The sequence below is a fragment of the Ranitomeya imitator genome, chromosome 1 (genome assembly GCF_032444005.1).
Source record: "Ranitomeya imitator isolate aRanImi1 chromosome 1, aRanImi1.pri, whole genome shotgun sequence".
Taxonomy (NCBI): Eukaryota; Metazoa; Chordata; class Amphibia; order Anura; family Dendrobatidae; genus Ranitomeya; species Ranitomeya imitator.
This window is the reverse complement of record NC_091282.1, coordinates 330326182-330349605: the sequence shown is the minus strand read 5'-3', so window position 1 is coordinate 330349605 and position 23424 is coordinate 330326182. Positions and strand designations below refer to the sequence as shown.

General features: G+C 41.9%; 1 protein-coding gene across 2 annotated transcripts in view; it reads left to right on the top strand.

Annotated features, from left to right (window-relative positions):
* Positions 1 to 23424, top strand: part of GRK3 (G protein-coupled receptor kinase 3) — a 402808-nt gene that overhangs the window by 333375 nt on the left and 46009 nt on the right. For both annotated transcript variants that reach the window (XM_069759125.1, XM_069759117.1), the window contains exons 10-11: positions 10889 to 10967; positions 23205 to 23335. In XM_069759125.1, coding sequence (XP_069615226.1) covers positions 10889 to 10967; positions 23205 to 23335 — 210 coding nt within the window. The remainder of the gene's footprint in view (positions 1 to 10888; positions 10968 to 23204; positions 23336 to 23424) is intronic.

The window sequence follows — 23424 nt, the reverse complement described above, 5'->3', positions numbered from 1 at the left end:
TCTGAAATGTCCCTTCAGGATGTGTTTCCTCCAGTTTTGAATTAAAGAATAGTATAAAACCCAAGCCGTGGTGATGTGGGAAGTAGGCGCTGCAGTTGGTTAAGTGTAGCAGCGTAAATTCTATAAACTCAACATAAACAAGTGGTCTGCAGTATGCAAACAGTGGCAGATGTTGACTTTTTTGGCCTCCGGCTACAGAGGTAATCTGGACCAAGTATGAGCTATAGTCTGTCTGTATGGGAATATTTGCATGAAATATTTTGTAACAAGCTACTGTCTAACATCTGTTCTGTGTCTGAACAGCTTTCGATTACGTTGCTCTGTCGGAAGGTCAGTTTTCAGATTTTACTTCCCCATACTTTTTGCTGCTTCTCGGTAGCTTGTATTGTTCATCTCTGACGACTTTGGTTCAACTAATTCTAAATGTCTTCAGACTGTTGGCATCTGCTTCCATGTGTCATGTTTAGGGCTTGTTTTAGACAGAGGGGTCCCGGAGTAAAAGTTAAATATTGAACCCCAAATGCTAATTGTGTGATCAGAGAGGTTGCATTTACACAAGCTAATTTCAGACAGAAGAGCGCGATGGCCCATATTTATATTGTTCAATGCTTGTTTACCTGCCTCATTACACGGGCTGATCACAAAATATGGGGACAGGACGATCTCAAATAGATTATTCTGTCTCCATACATGTCACATTATCAGCAGCACATCTCCTGTTTACATCCGGTGATGGCGCTTCTGAGAACTATGTTTCTTGTTCCGACATGACCCAATAAATAAGCAGAATTTCATACATTCATTAGGTAATTGCCAACGTGTGTGTATATGTATGTGTGAGTATGTATATGTGTGTGTGTGTGTGTGTGTATGTATGTATATATATATATATATATATATATATATACACACACATATACAATATACACACGCACACACACGTCGGCAATTACCTAATGAATGTACAAAATATATATACGGTATATTCATATACAAATACAAGTGCTTCTCACTAAATTAGAATATCATTAAAAAGTTAATTTATTTCAGTTCTTCAGTACAAAAAGTGAAACTCATATTACATAGTCATTAGTCAGCAACATTAACAGAAATAAAGACTTAAATGGATCACTTTGTTTGTAATGACTCTATATAATGAGATTCACTTTTTGTATTAAAGAGCTGAAATAAATTAACTTTTTGATGATATTCTGATTTAGCGAGAAGCACTTGTATATAATATACTCAACACATACACACCATTTATATACAGAGCACATATACACATACAAACACACACTGCAGAGGGCTTGCCATCCTGTCTCCTGCTGTTTAGTCCTTCTAGACATCCGCAGGGTAGAGGGTTTTTGGCACATGATGTTGCCAAATGACCTGCTCCACTTTTAACATCAGAATCAGTCCTGATTAGTATCAGTCCACTTTCTGCTTGTTGTCCATCACATGAGGATGGTGGCTCTGGGCAATTTCCCTTTTTGTCACCCCCTAACACCAACCCTAGTTATGAGCTCACTGAGTGTGTACATGATGATCATGCATTAAACAGGTATTCTTTATCAACACCTCGTTGACGCAGGCCAATGATCAAGTAAGTGGAGGCAATATTTCTGAAAATGCTATGAGCTATCAAATGTTGTGATTATTTATTATTCTTGCCTATATACAGCGCTTTACAAACTTTAACACTCACAATTTTAAATTCCTTATCAGTATGTTTGGGTGTGGGGAAAAAAAGAGTACAGTACATGGAGAAAACCTATGCAAACACTACGGTATAGTTTATTTCTAGTGAAAGCAATATGCCTAGTTATGTTACCTATATTAAAGGGAACCTGTCACTTTGTATATGCGGTCAGATCTGTAGACCGCATAGTATCGGGTAGGAGAAACTCGGCAGAATCAAATGTTTGATGGAAATGATTGTGTAACTTGTATTTTATTAATTGAAATCCCTGGTGTTTGAATACATGTGAGTCCAGTGGGAGGTCCTACTAATGATTGACAGCTATCTCTGCATGCACAGTCTTAAAGGGAAGTCCATCACTGAATAAGATCCCCCATTGGGCTCATATACATCAGGAATTTCGATGAATAAAATGCGTTTTTCTGGTCAGCTCTTCCTGCTCTATAACATTCTGCAGATCAGATACCACTTTCAACATGACAGATTCACTTTAAGCCTGGTTTCCCAATCACTTTAAAGAATGGCTGCTTTTATCCGAATACAACTCCACACCTGTTGTGTGTGATATTGCTTCTCCGCTGCACTGAAATGAGTAGAACTTGGCTGAAATACTAGGCACAATCTGTACAGGTCTGCTCCGATTTTTGGATGACAATACGACTTTCCTACTTTTGTCCCACTATTCACCATCATTCGTAAATTTTATGCATAGGGTAAAATAGAACAGCACTCTGAATTTTACTGTTTTGCCTCAACCTTAGAGTCAGTAAAAAATTCCAGATCCAACAAAAACACAGAAAGAATTTGTGTTCGCAATCATTTTCAGGAAGAAACGGAGTATTATCTGACAGAATTGCAGGGGTGTCAATACTTTTGGCCACAACTGTATCTACCCCTATATCTGACAGTATGTGGAATGCTAGTGTTTGCAGTGAAATGACTACATTATAATCCTGTTTGTGTAAGAAGTTAGGCTCTTAAGCAGTGTTACAGACGCTAAACCCTGGCAATGGTATGGTAACTATCCATCCTGCCTTTACGCCTCCCTGAAGAGCACTTGTTGAATTGCAGATATTTCTGAATGTTACCTGCCGCTCAGTCCTTCTCTTAGTGATGATTTGTTCTGCAGCCTGAAGGTAGGGCTGTTTCTGATTACATGAGCTATAATTTTGTGCATGACCCACCGGATAATAACTGCAGTCAGCGGGGGGCATGTACACACGGATAATTATCTTCAGCAAAAGGTCGGTTCAATCCCTGTGATGCTACATTCTCATTTATCAAATTTCCCACAGTAGCAGAGTTTAATTGGTTACTTCTCTAGCTGTAATGTTGAGAATATTATTTTTTTCATTTTTTCTTTTTTACAGTTATGGACAGCTTACACAAAAATCCCTTTCCGACTAATAAGAAATGACGGTCCTTTTCAACTTGTTTCCCTGTAGTTGTCAGTTCAGACCTATTCTGTATATGTAATAATCTTACATCATTGTGTCACACTGATGCCACATTCTAACCATCATTATGGCAGGGATTTTTCAGAAGGCTTCCCCTTGTTCAGGAATATACAGAGGGAAGGCTTCTGTGTATAATATCCGAACAACCATAGCATATATAGGATATATCATAGTTTGTGATCCCTACCTATAGAACGAACACCTGATCCTCTTGGGGGGGAGGGGTAGCTGTCGGATGCCACACCTCAGAGGAGGTTGGTGGGCAAGGTGACCACATCTCAGTCTTTCGTTTTGTTGGAATCATGGCTGAGATGGCTGAGCCCTGTGCCAAAAATTGACCATCTACTTTTAAGGATATTTGTTCCATTTTATCATGGATGTGTCACCAGATCAGTATTTGACAATTTTAACTCTCATTTTATTATTTACTCGATGCTCCCTCGAGTTTTCCATTTTTTGTTTTTTCTTCACAGACATCTGGGCCTTTTCATTTGGTACTAATATTAATGGAAAAATTGAACACCAAGGGGGTGTTGCTCAAAAGATTCTCTGGGGGCTTGTGTTAAGACTGTTTTGCATAATTACCCTACTGTGAAAAGACCATTAAAATTAGCACTAAATATAAAGGCCCATATCTTTGGTCTCATATGGTGTTTTTTTTTTTAGTTAAAAAAACAAACAAACTGCAATAGCCATGAAGCCATGTGAACAGGTGGAATAATATATGAGCCAAAACTGGTCCCTTTTGGCCTGGTGACACGACCTCTTTAAGTTTATAAATGGACATCTGCTTTATTTTCAGTCCAAAGACATGAAAAGCTCAGTAATCCAGCACTAAGTCTAATTTGGGGGATAACTCCACTACCATGATGCCTAGAATTCTGTTTCACATTGGCAGTAATGTAACGAATATCTAATCCAAAAGCAGACATACCGTATTTTCCGGCGTATAAGACGACCCCCAACTTTTCCAGTTAAAATATAAAATCTTCTCAAAAGTCGGGGGTTGTCTTATATGCCGGGTGTCGTCTTATAGGGTGGGTGCGGAGCAATCTGCGGTCGATGTATATAGTGGGGGGGAGTGGTCCCGATGACAAGGTGAGGGAGCGCCTCACCAGGAAGGTGTAAGTGAAACAAACTGTCAGCGTCTGGGATGCCAGGGGTATGCAAATAAGAGAGAGCGGTGCTGTGCCTAGAAAAACACTCCTCTTTCACTCATCTCGCTTGCCCTTGTATCCTATTATCTCCTTCTCTGCCTCTGCTTCACTTACACCTTCCCGGTGAGGCGCCCCCTCACCTCGTCATTGGGGTCGCTCCCCCCACAATATGCGGCGACCGCAGATTACTCCGCACCTGCCCTATAAGACGACACCTAGCGTATAAGACGACACCCGACTTTTAAGAAGATTTTCAGGGGTTAAAAAGTAGTCTTATACGCCAGAAAATACAGTACATTTCTTTGAAGGTACGATGAATTTTGGCCTGCTCAATTACTTCTTTATTTTTAGTCAGTATATCTTAAGGTGCATAATATAGAAGAGCAGAGTTGGCCACACCTGATGACTTCAGCAGTAGTGGTCGACTATGGAATGTTTGTCAATCTGGATCAACTCTGGTGTTTATGGAGAAGACTAGACATGATCAATTTCAATATGCCTGGTCCTTAGTTTTCCATGAAAGAAAGCTTGCTAGAAGTGGAATTTGGCAATAGCTTATTCACCTTTCTGAAATGAGAACACAGAACTCCCTCTGCCGATCCTGCATGTTTATGGGAAGAGGGGAATTGCCGACTGCTATTGCAGGCGTATGTTCGCCATTTCTGTGATGTACATACAGCCTCAGTTCTTCCAAAAAAATATCTACTACTGTATATCGAAGATTTTTTTTTTTTCATTCCCTCATTTTCATCTCATTTGCAGGCTGATATAAATATTCATAATAAATAAAAAAAATTCACATAAAATAACATTACAAGAGATTATGCTAGCAAACGTCGCCCTTTCCTTTCTTCAGACAATACCTAATTGACAAATTAACCCCAAATTGAATATGCGCAATGTAATGTTACTGTCCCTGTGCAGTTGTAATTATTTGCCATATTTTCCTCTTTTTTTTCATTTGATATCATAGCTATTACTAAAGATAAAGTACAATGAGCCTTCCTTCATTGTTTTCCTGATTAGTACAAGAGAGCATTGAATGTATTGTGCGGTGCAGGAGGAGGGAAGCAGCTGTGAGTCTGATGACAGATCCACGCACACGATCCACACAGTGACGCATGGAGCCCCTGATAAACAATTCATACTGCAAGAAAGCATTCACATGAACCATGCAGCCAGTGCAGGGGAGCGGCAGCTCGTGTGATGGCCTGTCTGTACAATGTTGTGCTGTCTTTTAGATTTTAGCTTGCTAAAATATCAAATAACGTATTTATTTAGAGCAATGTTTCCCAATCTCCAGTTCTCATGGACCTCGTGGGTCATGTTTTCAGGATTTCCTTAGTATTGCTCCAAGTAGTGGACGTATCATCAAGGCATCAGGAATTGTCTCACCTGTGCTACACTTTGGACATCCTGAAAACATGACCCGTGGGGTCCGTGAGGACTGGAGTTTGGGAAACACTGATTTAGAGAGAACCACACACAACATAGGCAGTAAATACCAATAAAGAACAACAGTTTATATGTGTAGGTAAATGACCGATGATGCTGGTTATGTATGTGGAAGCAGTTATATAATCACCAACATAAATTGTGTGTGTGTATATATATATATATATATATATATATATATATATATATATATATATATATATATATATACATACTGCTAAAAAAATAAAGGGAACACTTAAGCAACACAATGTAACTCCAAGTCAACCACACTAATGTGAAATCAGCCTGTCCAGTTAAGAAGCAACACTGATTGTGAATCAATTTCTCCTGCTGTTGTGCAAATGAAACAGACAACATGTAGACATGATAGGCAATTAGCGAGACAACCCCTATACAGGATTGGTTCTGCAGGTGGTGTCCACAGACCATTTCCCTGTACTCACCCTTCTTGGCTGTTGTTTTAGTCACTTTTGCATTTTGTAATTGTTCTCACCCCTAGAGGTACTGTACAGTAGCATGAGGCAGTGTGTAGAACCCACAGAAGTTGCTCAGGTAGTGTGTAGCTCATCCAGGATGGCACATCAATGCGAGCGTGGCAAGAAGTGTTGGTGTGTCTATCAGCACAGTACCCAGAGCATGGAGCAGTTACCTGGAAACATGTCAGCACCAGGAAACACCAGGAAACATGGAGGGGGTCGTAGCAGGGCAACAACCCAGCAGCAGGACTACTACCTCCTCCTTTGTGTAAGAAGGAGCAGTGCCAGAGCCCTGCAATATGACCTCTAGCAGGCCACTTACATCCATGTGTCTGCTCAAACGGTCAGAAACATACTCTTATGAGGGATGAGGGTGTTTTGCTTACAGTCCAACAACTTGCACGGCAATTGACTTTTGCCAGAGAACACCAAGATTGGCAGATTTGATATTGGCCCCTATGCTCTTCACGATGAGAGAAGGTTCACACTCAGCATATGTGACAGACGTGACAGAGTCTGAAAATGCCGTGGAGAACATTCTGCTGCCTGCTAAATCCTCCAGCATGACTGGTTTGGCAGTGGGTCAGTAATGGTGTGGCGAGGCATTTATTTGGAGGGCTGCTCAGCCCTACATGTGCTAGCCAGAGGTACCCTGACTGCCATTAGTTACCGGGATGAGATCCTCAGACCCATTGTGAGACCATATGCAGGTGGCCTGCATTCTTTCTGATGCATGACAATGCATAATAAAGGCATTGATGCTATGAATTGGCCTACCCGTTCCCCAGACCTGAATCTAATCGAGCACATCTGGGACATCATCCACCACGGACACTGCACCACAGACTATCCAGGAGTTGATCAGGAGACTGATGCTTTAATCCAGGTCTTGGAGGAGATCCCTCAGGAGAACTTCTGCCGCCTCATCAGGACCATGCCCTTGTGTTTTAGAGAGGTCATACAGGCACGCGGAGGTCACACACACACTATTGAGCATCATTTCCTTGTCTTGAGGTATTTTTTACTGAAGTTGGATCAGCCTGTAATTTGATTTTCCACTTTGATTTTGAATATCATTCCAAATTCAGACCTCCATGGGATATTTAATTTTGATTTCCATGGGTCATTTTGTATTTTTATTCTCAATGCATTCCACTATGTAATGAATAAACATTTGAAACTGGAATATTTCATTCAGTGATATCTAGGATATACTATAGTATTTTAGGGTTCCATTTATTTTTTGAGCAGTGTATGAAATTTATTTTATGGTGAAAATATAATCTTTCCACTTCAACATTATGACCCCAACATATGGCACCGAAACCTTCAGTAGTTTAGAAATTCTTTTATAACCAATGTCATCAGTATGTTTTGAAACAATAAGGTTGTGAAGGTCTTGAGATGGCTCACTAGTTTTACTCATCATGAGATGTTTCTTGTGCGGCGCCTTGGTAATGATACACCTTTTCATAGGCCATTAGTTGAACTAACTGATATTATTTTTCATTAAATGGCAGGATTGCTTTCTTATTACTGATTTCAGTTGGTGTCATGACTTTTCATGGCTTTCTGCACCTCTCTTTTTTCATGTGTTCAATACTTTTTCCCTGTGTCATTTCTCATTATTTCACATAACCTAATTTATGGGCATCTATGGTTTGATTTTTGTCTGTGTGAATTGGATGGGTTGCTACTGACATCTGGTGAAAATTTCATGTCAATAGCACCTTTAGAAACAGATTTACTTAAAAAAAAAAGATAATAACATTGGTCGACATGTTCAGTACTTATTAGACCTGCTGTGCTACATCGAATATATAAAGCTGAATGAGTGTATGTGTGTATGTCCGGGATTGGCATCTGCACCGTCGCAGCTACAGCCACAAAATTTTGCACACGTCTGGACCCCGAGAGCGTCATAGGCTATGTTGTGAGGCTAAATTTTAACCCCGCGCGTTCCAATTCACCAAACAATTTTGCCCCTATCTACATAATGGGGAAAAAGTGAAAGGAAAAGTGTTGGAGGCAAATTCACAACTGCAAGATGTGAAAAAGGGGGACTTAAAGAATGAGAGCGATGGCACCAAAGAGTATATACCGTACAGTTGCTATGGTGGGGCTCCGACATGGGATACTCACCACACACGGGGATATGAACATACACACAAAATGCGCCACACACTACCACGTGCTTGAACACATATACCACCCTCAGCACACATTTCACCACACATACACCAACCTCGCCACATAAAAGTCGAAACACAAAAGTCGCCACTCAAAACTCGCCACGCGCAAATCTCGCCACATGCAAAACTAGGCTCACGCAAAACTCGCCACACGTGCAAAACTCACCTCATGGAAAACTCGCCACACACGGAAAAATTGCCACTTGCACAAAAGTTGCAACACATGCAAAAGTTGCCTCACACAAAACTTGCACATACTCAAAACGCACCACACATAAAACTCTCCACGCGCAAAACTCGCCATGCACAAAATTTGCTGCACACAACTTGCTACACTAACCTGTCACATGCAACTCGACACACAAAAAGTTGCTACACGCATGTCGCCACACATAACTCATCTCACAAAAGTCGCTACATGCATGTAGCCACATGCAACTCAACACACACAACTTGACACATGAAACTCACCATAAAACACTCACAAGTCTGGTATTATCCTTCAAAAATAAAAATCTGATTAATAAGCAAACTACAAGAGCAACAAATGTACCATATAGGAAATACGGCAGCTGTCAGTCACATGGCCTGTCTATTATGTGTATGTGTGAGCTAATATATACTGCCAGGGGGAGGGCTTCCTGTTGGCTGGATATTTATCAGGCTGCCAATTTAGCTTACAAATACTGAGGTAAAAATACTGACCAAATAACGTGTGAACGAGGTCTAATACAGGAGGAGATGACACACAGGTGTATACTATATACAGGGGAGATGACACACAGGTATATACTATATACAGAAGGAGATGACACACAAGTATATACTATATACAGGAGGAGATGGTACACAAGTACATACTATATACAGGAGGAGATGACATACAGGTACATACTATATACAGGAGGGGATGACTTACAGGTATATACTATATACAGGAGGAGATGACACACACATATACTATATACTGGAGGATTTGATATACAGGTATATACTATATAATTGTCTAAGGGTCACTTCCGTCTGTCCTTCTGTCTGTCACGGATATTCATTGGTCGTGGCCTCTGTCAGTCATGGAAATCCAAGTCGCTGATTGGTCGTAGAAAAACAGCTACGACCAATCAGCGACGCACAGTCTGGAAGAAAATGGCCGCTCTTTCTTCCCCGCAGTCAGCGGCCGCTCCTTCCTCCGGTCACAGCGCCCGCTCCGTACTCCCCTCCGGTCACAGCGCCCGCTCCGTACTCCCCTCCGGTCACAGCGCAGTATACTACGTGGCTCTGTGCTGTATACTATGTGGCTGTGTGCTGTATACTACGTAACTGGGCAATATACTACATGGCTGGGCAATATACTACATGACTGGGCAATATACTATGTGGCTGGACAATATACTACGTGGACTGCGCAATATACTATGTGGGCTGGGCAATATACTGCGTGGACTGCGCAATGTACTACGTGGGCTGCGCAATGTACTGCGTGGGCTGCGCAATGTACTGCGTGGGCTGCGCAATGTACTGTGTGGGCTGTGCTATACACTACGCATACATATTCTAGAATACCCGATGCGTTAGAATCGGGCTACCATCTAGTACTATATAAAGGAGGAGATGACATACAGCAGGTATATATTATATACAGGTGAGATGACATACAGATATATACTATATACAGGAGATGACATACAGGTATATACTATATGTAGGAGGAGATGACATACAGGTATATAGTATATTCAGAAGAGATAACATACAGGTATATACTATATACAGGAGATGACACATAGGTATATACAATATACAGGAGGAGATGACATACAGCAGGTATATACTATTTACAGGGGAGGTGACATACAGGTATATACTATATACAGGAGATGACATACAGGTGTATACTATATATAAGGGAGATGACAAACATGTATATACTGAGGGGAAAATGAGAGGTGTGAGGTGAAAATGAGGGGTGTGAGGTGAAAATGAAAAGGTGTGAGTGCAAAATGAGGAGTGAGGGAAAATAGTGGAGTGATCGAAAAATGACAGATGTGAGGTCGAAATGACAAGTGTTAGGGGGGAATGAGAGGCGTGATGGGAAAATAAGAGGAGTGAGGTACTATAACTAACCACAGATATTTACTATGCCCAGGCAACGCTGGGCTCTTCAGCTAGTATAAATATAAATTCACACAGCCATACCATACCATAAACATACACCCTCGTCATTGATGTTAGTGGTTAACGTTGTTTGTTTGTGTGTATGTAAGTAAATATATGTATGTAAGTATATGTATGTGTGTATGTATGTATGTGTATATATGTATATGTACATGGATGTGTAGATAATGTGTGTGTGTGAAATTTATGACTTGTTCTCTCTTGATGGCCAATTATTAGTTCCTTTTGCTTTGTTCTTTACAATATCAAGTAATTTTATTCTGTTTTGCAGGACTGTCCGTTCATAGTTTGCATGACGTATGCCTTCCATACACCTGACAAGCTTTGCTTCATTTTGGATCTGATGAATGGTAAGATGTGACTTCATGTATTGTATTCCCTGCAAAAAGAAGACTTTTCCTTTTTTTTTTTTTTATCCATGCATAGGAGTTCATTTTTTATAGCGAATTTCACTTTGGTCTTAGGAACACAAGGCAGGAGTTAGCAGTTCTTGTAGATGGCACTGTTACTTTCTGAGATTGACAATTGTTGGCAAGATGGATCTACATTCACTTTGGTATTTTTCCTGCAACCCGGAGCAGTTATCACTTGGCAATAGACTGTGCCGTGCTGTCTTGTAAGATTGTAGCTTTAAAAATAATCACATGCCTGGGCTGGAATTTAAATAGAGTAAATGTCTGTAATGAATTGGAGAGCTGATGTAAAAATGCAATAGATTGTGCACAACTTTTCTGCCTTTGGGTTAGAAAAAGAGGAACGTTGTTTTATTAGTAAAATGGTGTTAGGAAATGGGCTTGATATTCCTAAATACTGATTTGCCATAAATTTTGTAACTATTGAGAGTACCGAGTATTGCATGGAATATGGTAGTGTTTAGTCGACTCTTAACAATATTATTGGCTTATCATAAGTTGGTTCTGTAACATCAAAATTGCTTTAAAAGTATTGGATAATTTTTGTGTAATTTTACAGACGTCATTCTGTGTTATGGCTGCTAACCATCTACCTACATACAAATACATAATACACATTTGTGCTTTTTTTATAGACTGTTCTAAATTTGAAGAGGACCTTTCACTAGTTTACATGGTAAACTGGCCGTATTATGGAATTATGGCTGTAGAACTAAATAAAACTTTTTTTTAATTTCTCCTCTCCATTGCAGAGATATTAGGTTGTAAAGTTTAGATTCTAGTAGGAGGCGTCATGCAGGGGAAGAAAAGAACATACTCCTAGAGGGAGCTTAGAGCAGGCCTTCTCTTGTGAGACATGTAATGACACACAGCCTGGGTGGAGTAGAGCAGAACAATGTGTCATTACAAACACCTCCTGCTTTCTTCTCACAGCAGTCATTGAGGGAGTAGGGGGAAATAGAGCAGTGCTATTTCATTACAAAAACATCTACCAGCTTTCATCTCACAGCAGTCAATGTGGAGGGAGGGGTGTATAGCAGGGGAGAACAGCAATGTGTTTTTGTAATGACACACAGCTCTGCTGTACTCCACCTGACATCACACTGGCTGCTGTGAAATGAAAGCTGGGGTGTTTGTATTGAAACATAGCTCTACAAAGTATGTACAATAGCTGCGAAGATCAGTGAGGAGAGAAAGAGTGTCTCACAGGAGAAAGCCTACTCCAAGCTTCTCTAGATGCATGTTCTTTTTTTCTAATTTATATTAAGACCAAGGGAGCATTAATAGAGAGCCATCTCTGGGGTCATGTACTTTTTCACCTGCATGAACTTGCCAATCATTAACAGGATGCAGGTACATGTCTTGGCATAAATTAGAATCTATACTTTACTAGCTAATATCAGTGCCGCCTTACCAATTAGGCATAGTAGGCACTGGCCTATGTACCCCATGTTTTTTGGGAGCCTGAAGAAGAGATGAAAAATGTTGTTTTAATATTCAAAGAAATTTACAATAAGCGTGCAGGCCCTGCTGACTGACATTGGAGGCCAGCTTGCGAGAGTGCTCTGTCATGGACATTAAAGCAAGTGGCAGTAAAATTATGCTTTGGATGTTATTGATTGTATTCGAGAATTCAGGAGTACCAGTGGAGAGAGGCATCTATGCAATCGGGCATGGCAACTATGTGATTGGCTTGAATGGTACTGGAGGAGAGGCAAGTGGTCATTAATTCTCTCCGACAATCATAATAGAACAATCATAAGTAGAATCTTTTGGAAAACAGATGAGTAGATACAGTATAGGCCCACAACCGAGATCAACATTAGTTAATTACTTTTTTACGTGTTACAATGACTTTTAATTCTTAGTTTTTGTTCTGTTTAATAAAATGTAATTAGTGTATTAAAATTGTTGTTCGTAAATTTAAAAATGCATTAGGAAATAATTCTTTGGAAGGACCCCAAGATTTTGACTGCCTAGGGGCCTCCACAGGGTTTAATCCAGCACTGGCTCTGCAACAGAGATTATAAATTTAAAAAATAAAAACTACGTTTTACTCGGCTCTGTAACCAATATTCCGTCATGTGGACAATTAGAGACTGTCAACACAGAACAACTGATCAAATCAAGTCCTGCTGCTTAGTTTATCATGGCGGGGAAATCTCTGAAATACGTGATTCAGATGGAACCCCCAGCAGAATAATCCAAGTAATAAAGCAGATGGAGTGACTGTGGGCGCCGGATGGTATATGATCCTGCCGTATCCCATCTTTTTAGGCATGCAAAAAAGCGCGGTCCTCCACAGTTTTGTGCAGTTTTGAAAAGGACAACTTCCTGAACAAAGGCCAGACTGAGTCCAGAGTAACCCTGCTGCCTCATTATAGTGAATGGATCCCTGGTAGGGTTTCATCTGAATCACGTCATTCAGAGATTTAGATGGAAATACCGATGTAAGTGCTCAGCCGAGAGCGCAGGATAATCCAAATGCCCCTTTCCCTTCTGAGCCCCACAGTGTGCCAAAACCACATTTCGCATCCACATGTTTGGTATTTCTGTAGCGATGAGAGCCTGTCTAATTTACGATGCATGTCTCCAGAAGCACGATCAGGGCATAATGTACTGGGCACTACAAAATACTGGGTTCTACAATGTACTGGGCACTACAGTAGCAGATTTGCAATTTTGACTCCGCAACATCCACTGCTGCTTGTTTCTGGAAAAAACCCATGGAATCAAATCATCACTACACCTGTAGATAAATTCCCAAAGGGATATAATTTCCAAAATGGGGACAATTAAAAGGGGTATTCTGTTCTTCTAGAACTTTGGGTCTCTGTATTTGGAGTTTGCAAACTATTCTTTGAAAATATACGCTCCAGGAGACAAATAGCTCTCCGCCCCTCCCAAGTCTTGCCGTGTGACTAGTGTGACTACGGAGTACTATACAGCCACATATGGGGTATTTCCAAGATAATCAGAAATTGCGTAAAAAGAAAACAAACTTGGTTCCATTTTTATCCATTTTTTCATGAGAAAATGTAATATCTTGGGATAAAACAACATTTTTCTGGTAAAAATTGCATTATTTTTGGTTCACTGCATAATGGTATGAAATTTTTTGACACGCCCATGATGTCAATATGCAAATGCATGTAGAAAAGCCGCGGAGACACCATCACGTGTTTCTCAACGCAAGCAATAAATAGCCAGGTCTTTCACCGGGAAGGAACAACCACGGGAAGGAAAACCACCTATGCCAAAATATGGTATCCATCCGCAGTGTTGGATGTTTTGATCTCCCCGAGGTCATTCATCCTTATGTTTATAGTCCTTTTACTAGACACTGTTCCTGATAGCCAGTTTCCTACTCCACACTGATGAGGGGCAAATACCCCGAAACAGCTTTCTGTGGATGGATACCATGTTTTGGCATAGGTGGTTTTCCTTTTTGGATGCTGCCCTTCCCATGGTTGTTCCTTCCCGGTGAAAGACCTGGCTATTTATTGCTTGCGTTGAGAAACACGTGATGGTGTCTCCGCGGCTTTTCTACGTGCATTTGCATATTTCCCATAAGGGATGGGGCAGTGTTCTGGATCACTGCGGTGAGAAACACGTGATGGTGTCTCTGCGGTGTTGGATGTTTTGATCTCCCCGAGGTCATTCATCCTTATGTTCATGATGTCAATATGATCACTGCACCCCTAGATTAATTCACTGAGACTTGTAGTTTGTAAAAGGGGTCACTTAAGGGAGGTTCTGCTATTCTGGCACCTCAGAGGCTCTGCCAGTGTGACATGGCACTCTCAAACCTTTCTAGCAAAATCTGAACACCAATATGGCGCTTCTTCCCTTCTGAGCTTTTCACTGTGCCTCAGAGGCATAGCTAGGATTCTGGTTCAGGGGGGGCGAAGCCCCTAAACAGGTAACCTTGATTATAATGGGGTGACGCGCTCTAATAGTGGAGGAGAACCTCAGCAGATGACCGCACTATTATTGAAGATAATCTCTATATAAAAACCAACATGGATATTACCGCCATATGGTCAGTGGTAGAATGTGGTCAGTGGTACATGCCCTGCAGAACATGTAAGAGATCACAGCACAGTTACAGATAATGTCTTACTGCTGATGTCCTTTATGATGGAATCGTTCACTTTTCCCGTCTTTTCCATCTGGCTCAGACCGACATGACAACTTCTTCCAGCCAGGACTCATCTGCAGAGATTACAACAAAGACACGTTTCACTTCTAATATTCCAGCCCCAACACCATCTATTCCCAACCTGCACAAACTCCTTATCCTGCTGATACTCCAATACTGAGCCGCTGCTGCCGTATGTGACCCTATTATTGCCCCTGATACCCCAATACTGAGCCTCTGCTGCCATATGTGTTCCTATTACTGTCCCTGATACAGCAGCAGCGGCTCAGTATTGGGGTATGTGACCCTATTACTGCACCTGATACCCCAATACTGAGCCGCTTCTGCCGTATGTGTCCCTATAACCGCACCTGATACCCCAATACTGAGCTGCTGCTGCCGTATGTGTCCCTATTACTGCACCTGTTACCCCAATACTGAGCCGCTGCTGCTGTATGTGTCCCTATTACTGCACCTGCTGTGTGGTTCTCTGTGCCCTCTAAAGTAATGCCGGGTGCAAGTGCCCTAGAAAACAGTGCCCACATTTTACCCCGTAGAAAGTAATATTGCCCTATGTGCCCCTTTGATAGTCACAGTAACCTGCGTTCCCCTATAACAATAAGTGCCCACTTTACATTTAATAATGTCCTGAGTCTCCCCCAGTACAGCTCCCCTATACACAGTATAATGCTCCCTAACTGTATAGTACCACCCACACAGTATACTGACCCCTTATTAACCTTCAAACTGTTTAAGGGCTCCAACACTGTATGATGGCCCCCTCACTGTAATCCCCACAATGTAATGATGCCCCTTCACTGTAATCCCCACACTGTATGATGGCCCCATAGATAACCTCCATATAGTATAATGTGCCAGATAGTCCTCAGTAAAGTACAAGGCAGCACCCCCATAGGCAGACCCTGTAGTATAAGACAGTACCCCTATAGACAGACCCTGTAGTATAAAGCAGCACCCCCATTGGCAGACCCTGTAGTATAAGACAGCACCCCTATCGGCAGACCCTGTAGTATAAGACAGTACCCCATAGGCAGACCCTGTAGTATAAGAGAGTACCCCCATAGGCAGACCGTGTAGTATTAAGCAGCATCCCCCATAGGCAGATCCTGTATATAAGGCAGCACCCCCCATAGGCAGATCCTGTATATAAGGCAGCACCCCCCATAGGCAGATCCTGTATATAAGGCAGCACCCCTCCAATAGGCAGATCCTGTATATAAGGCAGCACCCCCCCAATAGGCAGATCCTGTATATAAGGCAGCACCCTCCCCAATAGGCTGATCCTGTATATAAGGCAGCACCCTCCCCCACTAGGCAGATCCTGTATGTAAGGCAGCACCCCCCCAATAGGCAGATCCTGTATATAAGGCAGTACCCCCCCAATAGGCAGATCCTGTATGTAAGGCAGCACCCCTGTCATAGTCACATCCTGTATATAAGGCAGCACCCTCCCCAATAGGCTGATCCTGTATATAAGGCAGCACCCTCACCCCAATAGGCAGATCCTGTATATAAGGCAGCACCCCCCATAGGCAGATGCTGTATATAAGCAAGGAACCCCCCGTAGCCAGATCCTGTATATAAAGCAGCACCCCACCAATAGGGAAATGCTGTATATAAGGCAGCACCCCCCAATAGGCAGATCCTGTATATAAGGCAGCATCCCCCATAGCCAGATCCTGTATATAAGGCAGCAACCCCCCAATAGGCAGATCCTGTATATAAGGCAGCACCCCCCAATAGGCAGATGCTGTATATAAGGCAGCACCCCCCCCCCATAGCCAGATCCTATGTATAAGGCAGCACCCCCCAATAGGCAGATCCTGTATATAAGGCAGCACCCCCAGTAGGCAGATCCTGTATATAAGGCAGCATCCCCCATAGCCAGATCCTGTATATAAGGCAGCAACTCCCCAATAGGCAGATCCTGTATATAAGGCAGCACCCCCCAATAGGCAGATCCTGTATATAAGGCAGCACCCCCCAATAGGCAAATCCTGTATATAAGGCAGCACCCCCCAATAGGCAGATCCTGTATATAAGGCAGCACCCCCCCAATAGGCAGATCCTGTATATAAGGCAGCACCCCCCAATAGGCAGATCCTGTATATAAGGCAGCACCCCCCAATAGGCAGATCCTGTATATAAGGCAGCACCCCCCAATAGGCAGATCCTATAAATAAACAATACTCACCTCTCTTCCTCCTTGTTCCAGCGGCGCTCCCTGCTCCCACTCATCTACTGACAGCGGGCGCCGGGCAGTGACGTCATGGCGCCCGCTGTCAGTGTGGAGGATGATGGTAGAAGGAGCGCGGCGCAGCACTCCTTCCCTCATTAATGCGGTGAGCTGTATCGGCTAGATGCCGATACAGCTTACCTTGCGATAACGCGCCGGGGGTCCACTGCTGGCACCGGGCCCCCCGTCTGCTCAGGGGCCCCATAGCGGCAGAGCAGGGAGATTGATTCTCCCTGCTCTGCGCAGAATGTAACTGCAGTTACAGTAGCGTAGCTCCGGGTGGGCCCCCTCAGAGCACGGTGTTTGGTGTGATGGCGCCCTCTGCCCCCCGGTAGCTATGCTACTGCTGTGCCTCAAAAGTCATTTTCGACTGCATGTGGGGTATCTGTATATTATTGTATGGTCTATTTTGCTCCTGTTGCCCTGTGAAAATGAAAAATTTGGGGCAAAACCAACATTTTTTCCAGAAAAATATTTTTTTTTCACAGTTCAACGTTCTAAACTTCTATGAAGTACCTGGCGGTTCGAAGTGTTCACAGCACATCTAGATAAGTTCCTTGAGGGTTGTAGTTTCTGAAATTCGGTCACTGTTTAGACACATCAGGAGCTCTCCAAAAGCGACATGGCGTCCGCTAATGAATCCAGCCTTAAATTGCGTGCCTTTTTCTTCCGAGCCATGCCTTGCTATCCCCCTAAACAGTAGTTTTCTGTTGTGAATTCTGTTGTCGGGCTCCCTCCTGTGGTCATGAATGGTACTTCGGCTGTTTCTGTCCATGGACTTCCTCTGGTGGGTGTTTCTGAGTTTCCTTCCACAGGTGACGAGGTTAATTCGTTAGCTGGCTGCTCTATTTAACTCCACTTAGATCTTTGCTCCATGCCACCTGTCAATGTTCCAGTATTGGTCTAGTTCACTCCTGGATCGTTCTTGTGACCCGTCTTCCCAGCTGAAGCTAAGTTCCAGCTTGTATTTCTTTTGTTTGCTATTTTTCTGTCCAGCTTGCTATTTTTATTGTTGTCTTGCTTGCTGGAAGCTCTGGGACGCAGAGGGAGCGCCTCCGCACCGTGAGTCGGTGCGGAGGGTCTTTTTGCGCCCTCTGCGTGGTCTTTTTGTAGGTTTTTGTGCTGACCGCAAAGTAACCTTTCCTATCCTCGGTCTGTTCAGTAAGTCGGGCCTCACTTTGCTAAATCTATTTCATCTCTGTGTTTGTATTTTCATCTTTACTCACAGTCATTATATGTGGGGGGCTGCCTTTTCCTTTGGGGAATTTCTCTGAGGCAAGGTAGGCTTTATTTTTCTATCTTCAGGGCTAGCTAGTTCCTTAGGCTGTGCCGAGTTGCATAGGGAGCGTTAGGCGCAATCCACGGCTATTTCTAGTGTGTTTGATAGGATTACTGATTGCGGTCAGCAGAGTTCCCACGTCCCAGAGCTCGTCCTTTATTATCAGTAACTATCAGGTCATTCCGTGTGCTCTTAACCACCAGGTCCATTATTGTCCTGACCACCAGGTCATAACAGTTTTCCCCCACAAATGAGGTATCCGCATACGCAGGAGAAATTGCACAACAAATTTTGGGGCTCATTTTCTCTTATTACCCTTGTGAAAAGTTTGGGGCTAAAGTAAAAAATTTTAATTAAAAAAAAGTTTTTTTCCTTCCATATTTCATTCACTCCTGTGAAGCACCTAAAGTATTAATAAACTTATTGAATGTGGCTTTGACAACTTTGGGGGGTGCAGTTTTTAGAATGCTGTCACTTTTGGGTATTTTCTGTCCTATAGGCTCCCAAAGTTACTTCAAATGTGATAGGTCCCTAAAAGAAAATGGTTTTGTTAATTTTGTTTGCAAAATTGAGAAATTGCTAATCAACTTTTAACCCTTCTAACTTCCTATAAACAACAAAAAAAAGGTGTCAAAAATGAGGCAGATGTAAAGTAGACATTTGGGATTAAGTATTTTGTGTGATATAACTCTGGTTTAAGGGCATAGGAATTAATAACTTGAAAAATGTTGAAATTTTCGCATTGCATCTCTCGGTAAGACAATTTTTGACTTTTTAGAGACAGTTGAATTTATTTTTGGACTATTTTGCCCAAAGGAAAACAGTCTGTCCAATATTTCTGTACACCTTGATATATGGTGTCAATATCATTATGCCACCCCTTTCTCAATACACACATACACATCACCTCACCTGCTTCATCCGATAAGGTTTCACGTGTATACAGCTTGGAGCTGGAAAATCTGAATAAAAATTATATTGTCAAAATACTCACTCGCCTAATATTTGTACACACAGTGTGATCATTTAGTTTTTTTGTAATTTTATTTTGTAATCCCATTTTATCTGGAAGGTATTTGTATGGGCATATATTTCATATTTTAGCCAGAAGAAAACACTAGGTGATGTATACACTTGGTACTATGAAATGACCATTGTATCTTTGAGGTGCAGCCGTAAAAGATACGGTAGGTTCATATATGCTGTCTTAACGGTGGAGTTTCCCTTTATGGATGAAGACCTGGTGGAGGTGCAGAAGGTACTTCAGACTTTATTGGAATTGCAGCATGTTTTCCAGTAAAGGTACGTTCACACATAACGATTTCGTTAACGATATCACTGCAACGTCACACTTTTTGTGACGTAGCAACAATCCCGCTAACGATCTCGTTATGTGTGACAGCGATCAACGATCAGGCCCCTGCTGGGAGATCGTTGGTCGCTGGGGAATGATCAGGACCTTTTTTTGGTCGCTGATCATCCGCTGTCATCGCTGGATCGGCTTGTGTGACGCCGATCCAGCGATGTGTTCACTTGTAACCAGGGTAAATATCGGGTTACTAAGCGCAGGGCCGCGCTTAGTAACCCGATATTTACCCTGGTTACCAATGTAAAAGTTTAAAAAAAAAAAAAAAAGTACATACTCACATTCCGATGTCTGTCACGTCCCCCGCCGTCAGCTTCCCCGCACTGACTGTCAGCGCCGGCCGTAAAGCAGAGCACAGCGGTGACGTCACCGCTGTGCTCTGCTTTACGGCCGGCGCTGACAGTCAGTGCGGGAAGCTGACGGCGGGGGACGTGACAGACATCGGAATGTGAGTATGTACTGTTTTTTGTTGTTTTTTTTTAACTTTTACAATGGTAACCAGGGTAAATATCGGGTTACTAAGCGCGGCCCTGCACTTAGTAACCCGATGTTTACCCTGGTTACCCGAGGACTTCGGCATCGTTGAAGACAGTTTCAACGATGCCGAAGTCGTTCCCCTGATCGTTGGTCGCTGGAGAGAGCTGTCTGTGTGACAGCTCCCCAGCGACCACACAACGACTTACCAACAATCATGGCCAGGTCGTATCGCTGGTCGTGATCGTTGGTAAGTCGTTTAGTGTAACGGTACCTTAAGACTGGCTATATACAGCTTAACCTTGACATACAGGGAGAGGAGGAGAACGTCTGTCTCTCCCACAAAGACAATGACTACATTTAATCAGAACAGTCATTTATTTCAAGGAGGCAATTTAAAGGGCATTATATAATTACAAGGAAAAATGGTATTTGGTTTTAGAAATCCAGGAGATTTCTTCATGTGGGTCACAATGACTGGCATTCATTAACCTCTGAGTGCCAGGATATTTATATAGTTAAAATTAAGTGGAATTGGATATTGCAAGATTCCCTCACTACTGTCCTATGCTGACTAATTATTTTACTATTCACACATTTGTTAGATGCCATATTAAACTTTTTTTTTCAGGTCCTTCAGTTCCAAAACTGTGAAGCAAATTACCTAGTTTACCTAACCGTCGTTATATTAAATGTAGACTCAGACTCGACCTTCAGTATTGTATTTGCTGCTTTCATTCTGGAAAATCCAAAGTTTAATAAGATTTGCTCTGTGCACTATAAGCATGGCCAAGAGGCTGAATGCATAGCCCTGCCCTTGTGTGGGTGCATACTTCTTTTTATTTTATTTTTTTTTTTTTTTAAGGGACTGTCATCGGAAAATATCAGACTTTCATGTTAAATGTACTTTTAAATTATTAAATTATTTTAAGACAAAACCGAAATATTCACACTGTTCACGAATAATGCTAGGCTCATACTTTCTGTTCCATGTAGCTGGCATTTCAGCAGTCTCATTACTATTACAATGAATAGTAACCCCTCTGTACACAGTAGATAACATGGGGTTTATCAGTCACAATAGGTGATTTTACAGCTCACCTCTGCTCTTTTCACAATGACCTTTGTCCAGATTGGTACATGCTTTTTTTTTTTTTTTTAATATATACAGTATATATAATCAAGAGTAGTGATGAGCGAATATACTCGTTACACGAGATTTCCCGAGCATGCTCGGGTGTCCTCAGAGTATTTTTTAGTGCTCGGAGATTTAGTTTTTCTTGCCGCAGCTGAATGATTTACATCTGTTAGCCAGCATAAGTACATGTGGGGATTCCCTAGCAACCAGGCAACCCCCACATGTACTTATGCTGGCTAACAGATGTAAATCATTCAGCAGCGGCAAGAAAAACTACCGTAAATCTCCGAGCACTAAAAAACACTCTGAGGACACCCGAGCGTGCTCGAGTAACGAGTATATTCGCTCATTACTAATCAAGAGTAGATGCTGATATAAAATATAAAAAATATTGTCCAAAGTAAAAGTGTATTCGACATAAAAAGCGGATTTAGGGTTGTGGACACAACTTCCTATCCAAAAATTCTCAAAAGTATTAACACATGCATTTCTATGGAAAATCGACTTGTTTTGCATATATTCAGGCATTTGAACGTCTGTTAACTACTTCAGGTATAACATGTGACATGTCCAGTCTTGTGCCGTTTTTCCACTGTGAAGACGCTCTGAACGTCACAATACAAGTCAATAAGCCCAGACATCTTCCAGGGTGTTTTGCCTTCATTTTTGCATTAGAAAAGCTGTTTCTTCATTAGGAGTTAACAAAAGACTGTAAGGGTATGTATCTTTTTTTTTTCTAGCGACAGACCCACTGAGATTTTCTAAGCAAGCCGTTTCAGGCTTCGCTGGCGGCTTTGCCATCTGTTTTGTGGTGGCTCTGCCACTAGCATCTTTTACTATCTACATCCCGCTATAGTGAAAAATGAACATTCTACTTCATTTAACCGCTTCACGGTTTCTGAACCCTAGAGCAGTTAGAAGAAGTAGCAAAAGAGAGAATGTGTGCGCAGCAATGTCTTTTTTTTTACATTGCTGTGCACTGTGTTCATGTTTTGCGCCACTTTTTCAAATGAATTCCACCTTGAATACGCATGAAAAATATATCATGTGTACTTACCTTTTAAAAGACCTCACAAAAACCATAGGAAAACCCTCTAAAAAAAAAAAAAAAACACCAGTGGCCAAAAAGAGAAAATGTTCAGGAATCGACTAAAATAACAACATAAAAGACGTGTCATGAAAAAAAGTCAAAGCTTCCTGAAGTTGTCGGGTTCACCTGAGTCTAAAAGTATTCATGTGCACATACCCTTAAATATTACGTAACATTTTTTCACACACTCACTTTCTAGCAATGCACCACTAGGGGAAATTAACAATCGAGTTACCGAGTATGGGTAGTCCTATTACGATGGAACACATGCTGGTGGTTTGTGTATATACCAGCAGATATGTTTACAGATACATACAGCTTGTATAGCATCTCATCCCTAAGATGGTGTCATATTTATCATGTCTACAAATAGATTTGTTAAGTACAGACTCTTGATGATGAATTCAACATATTGTTTCTTTCTTACAGGAGGGGATTTGCACTACCACCTGTCACAACATGGTGTCTTCTCTGAGAAGGAAATGAGGTTTTATGCTGCTGAAATTATTTTGGGCTTGGAACACATGCACAATCGCTTTGTTGTATACAGAGACTTGAAGGTAGATATTTGCCAAGTGTTCTAAAAATGACTGCAAATTTATGCATCTGTGGCGATATGAATGTAGTCAATCACATCTATGGGGCTTGA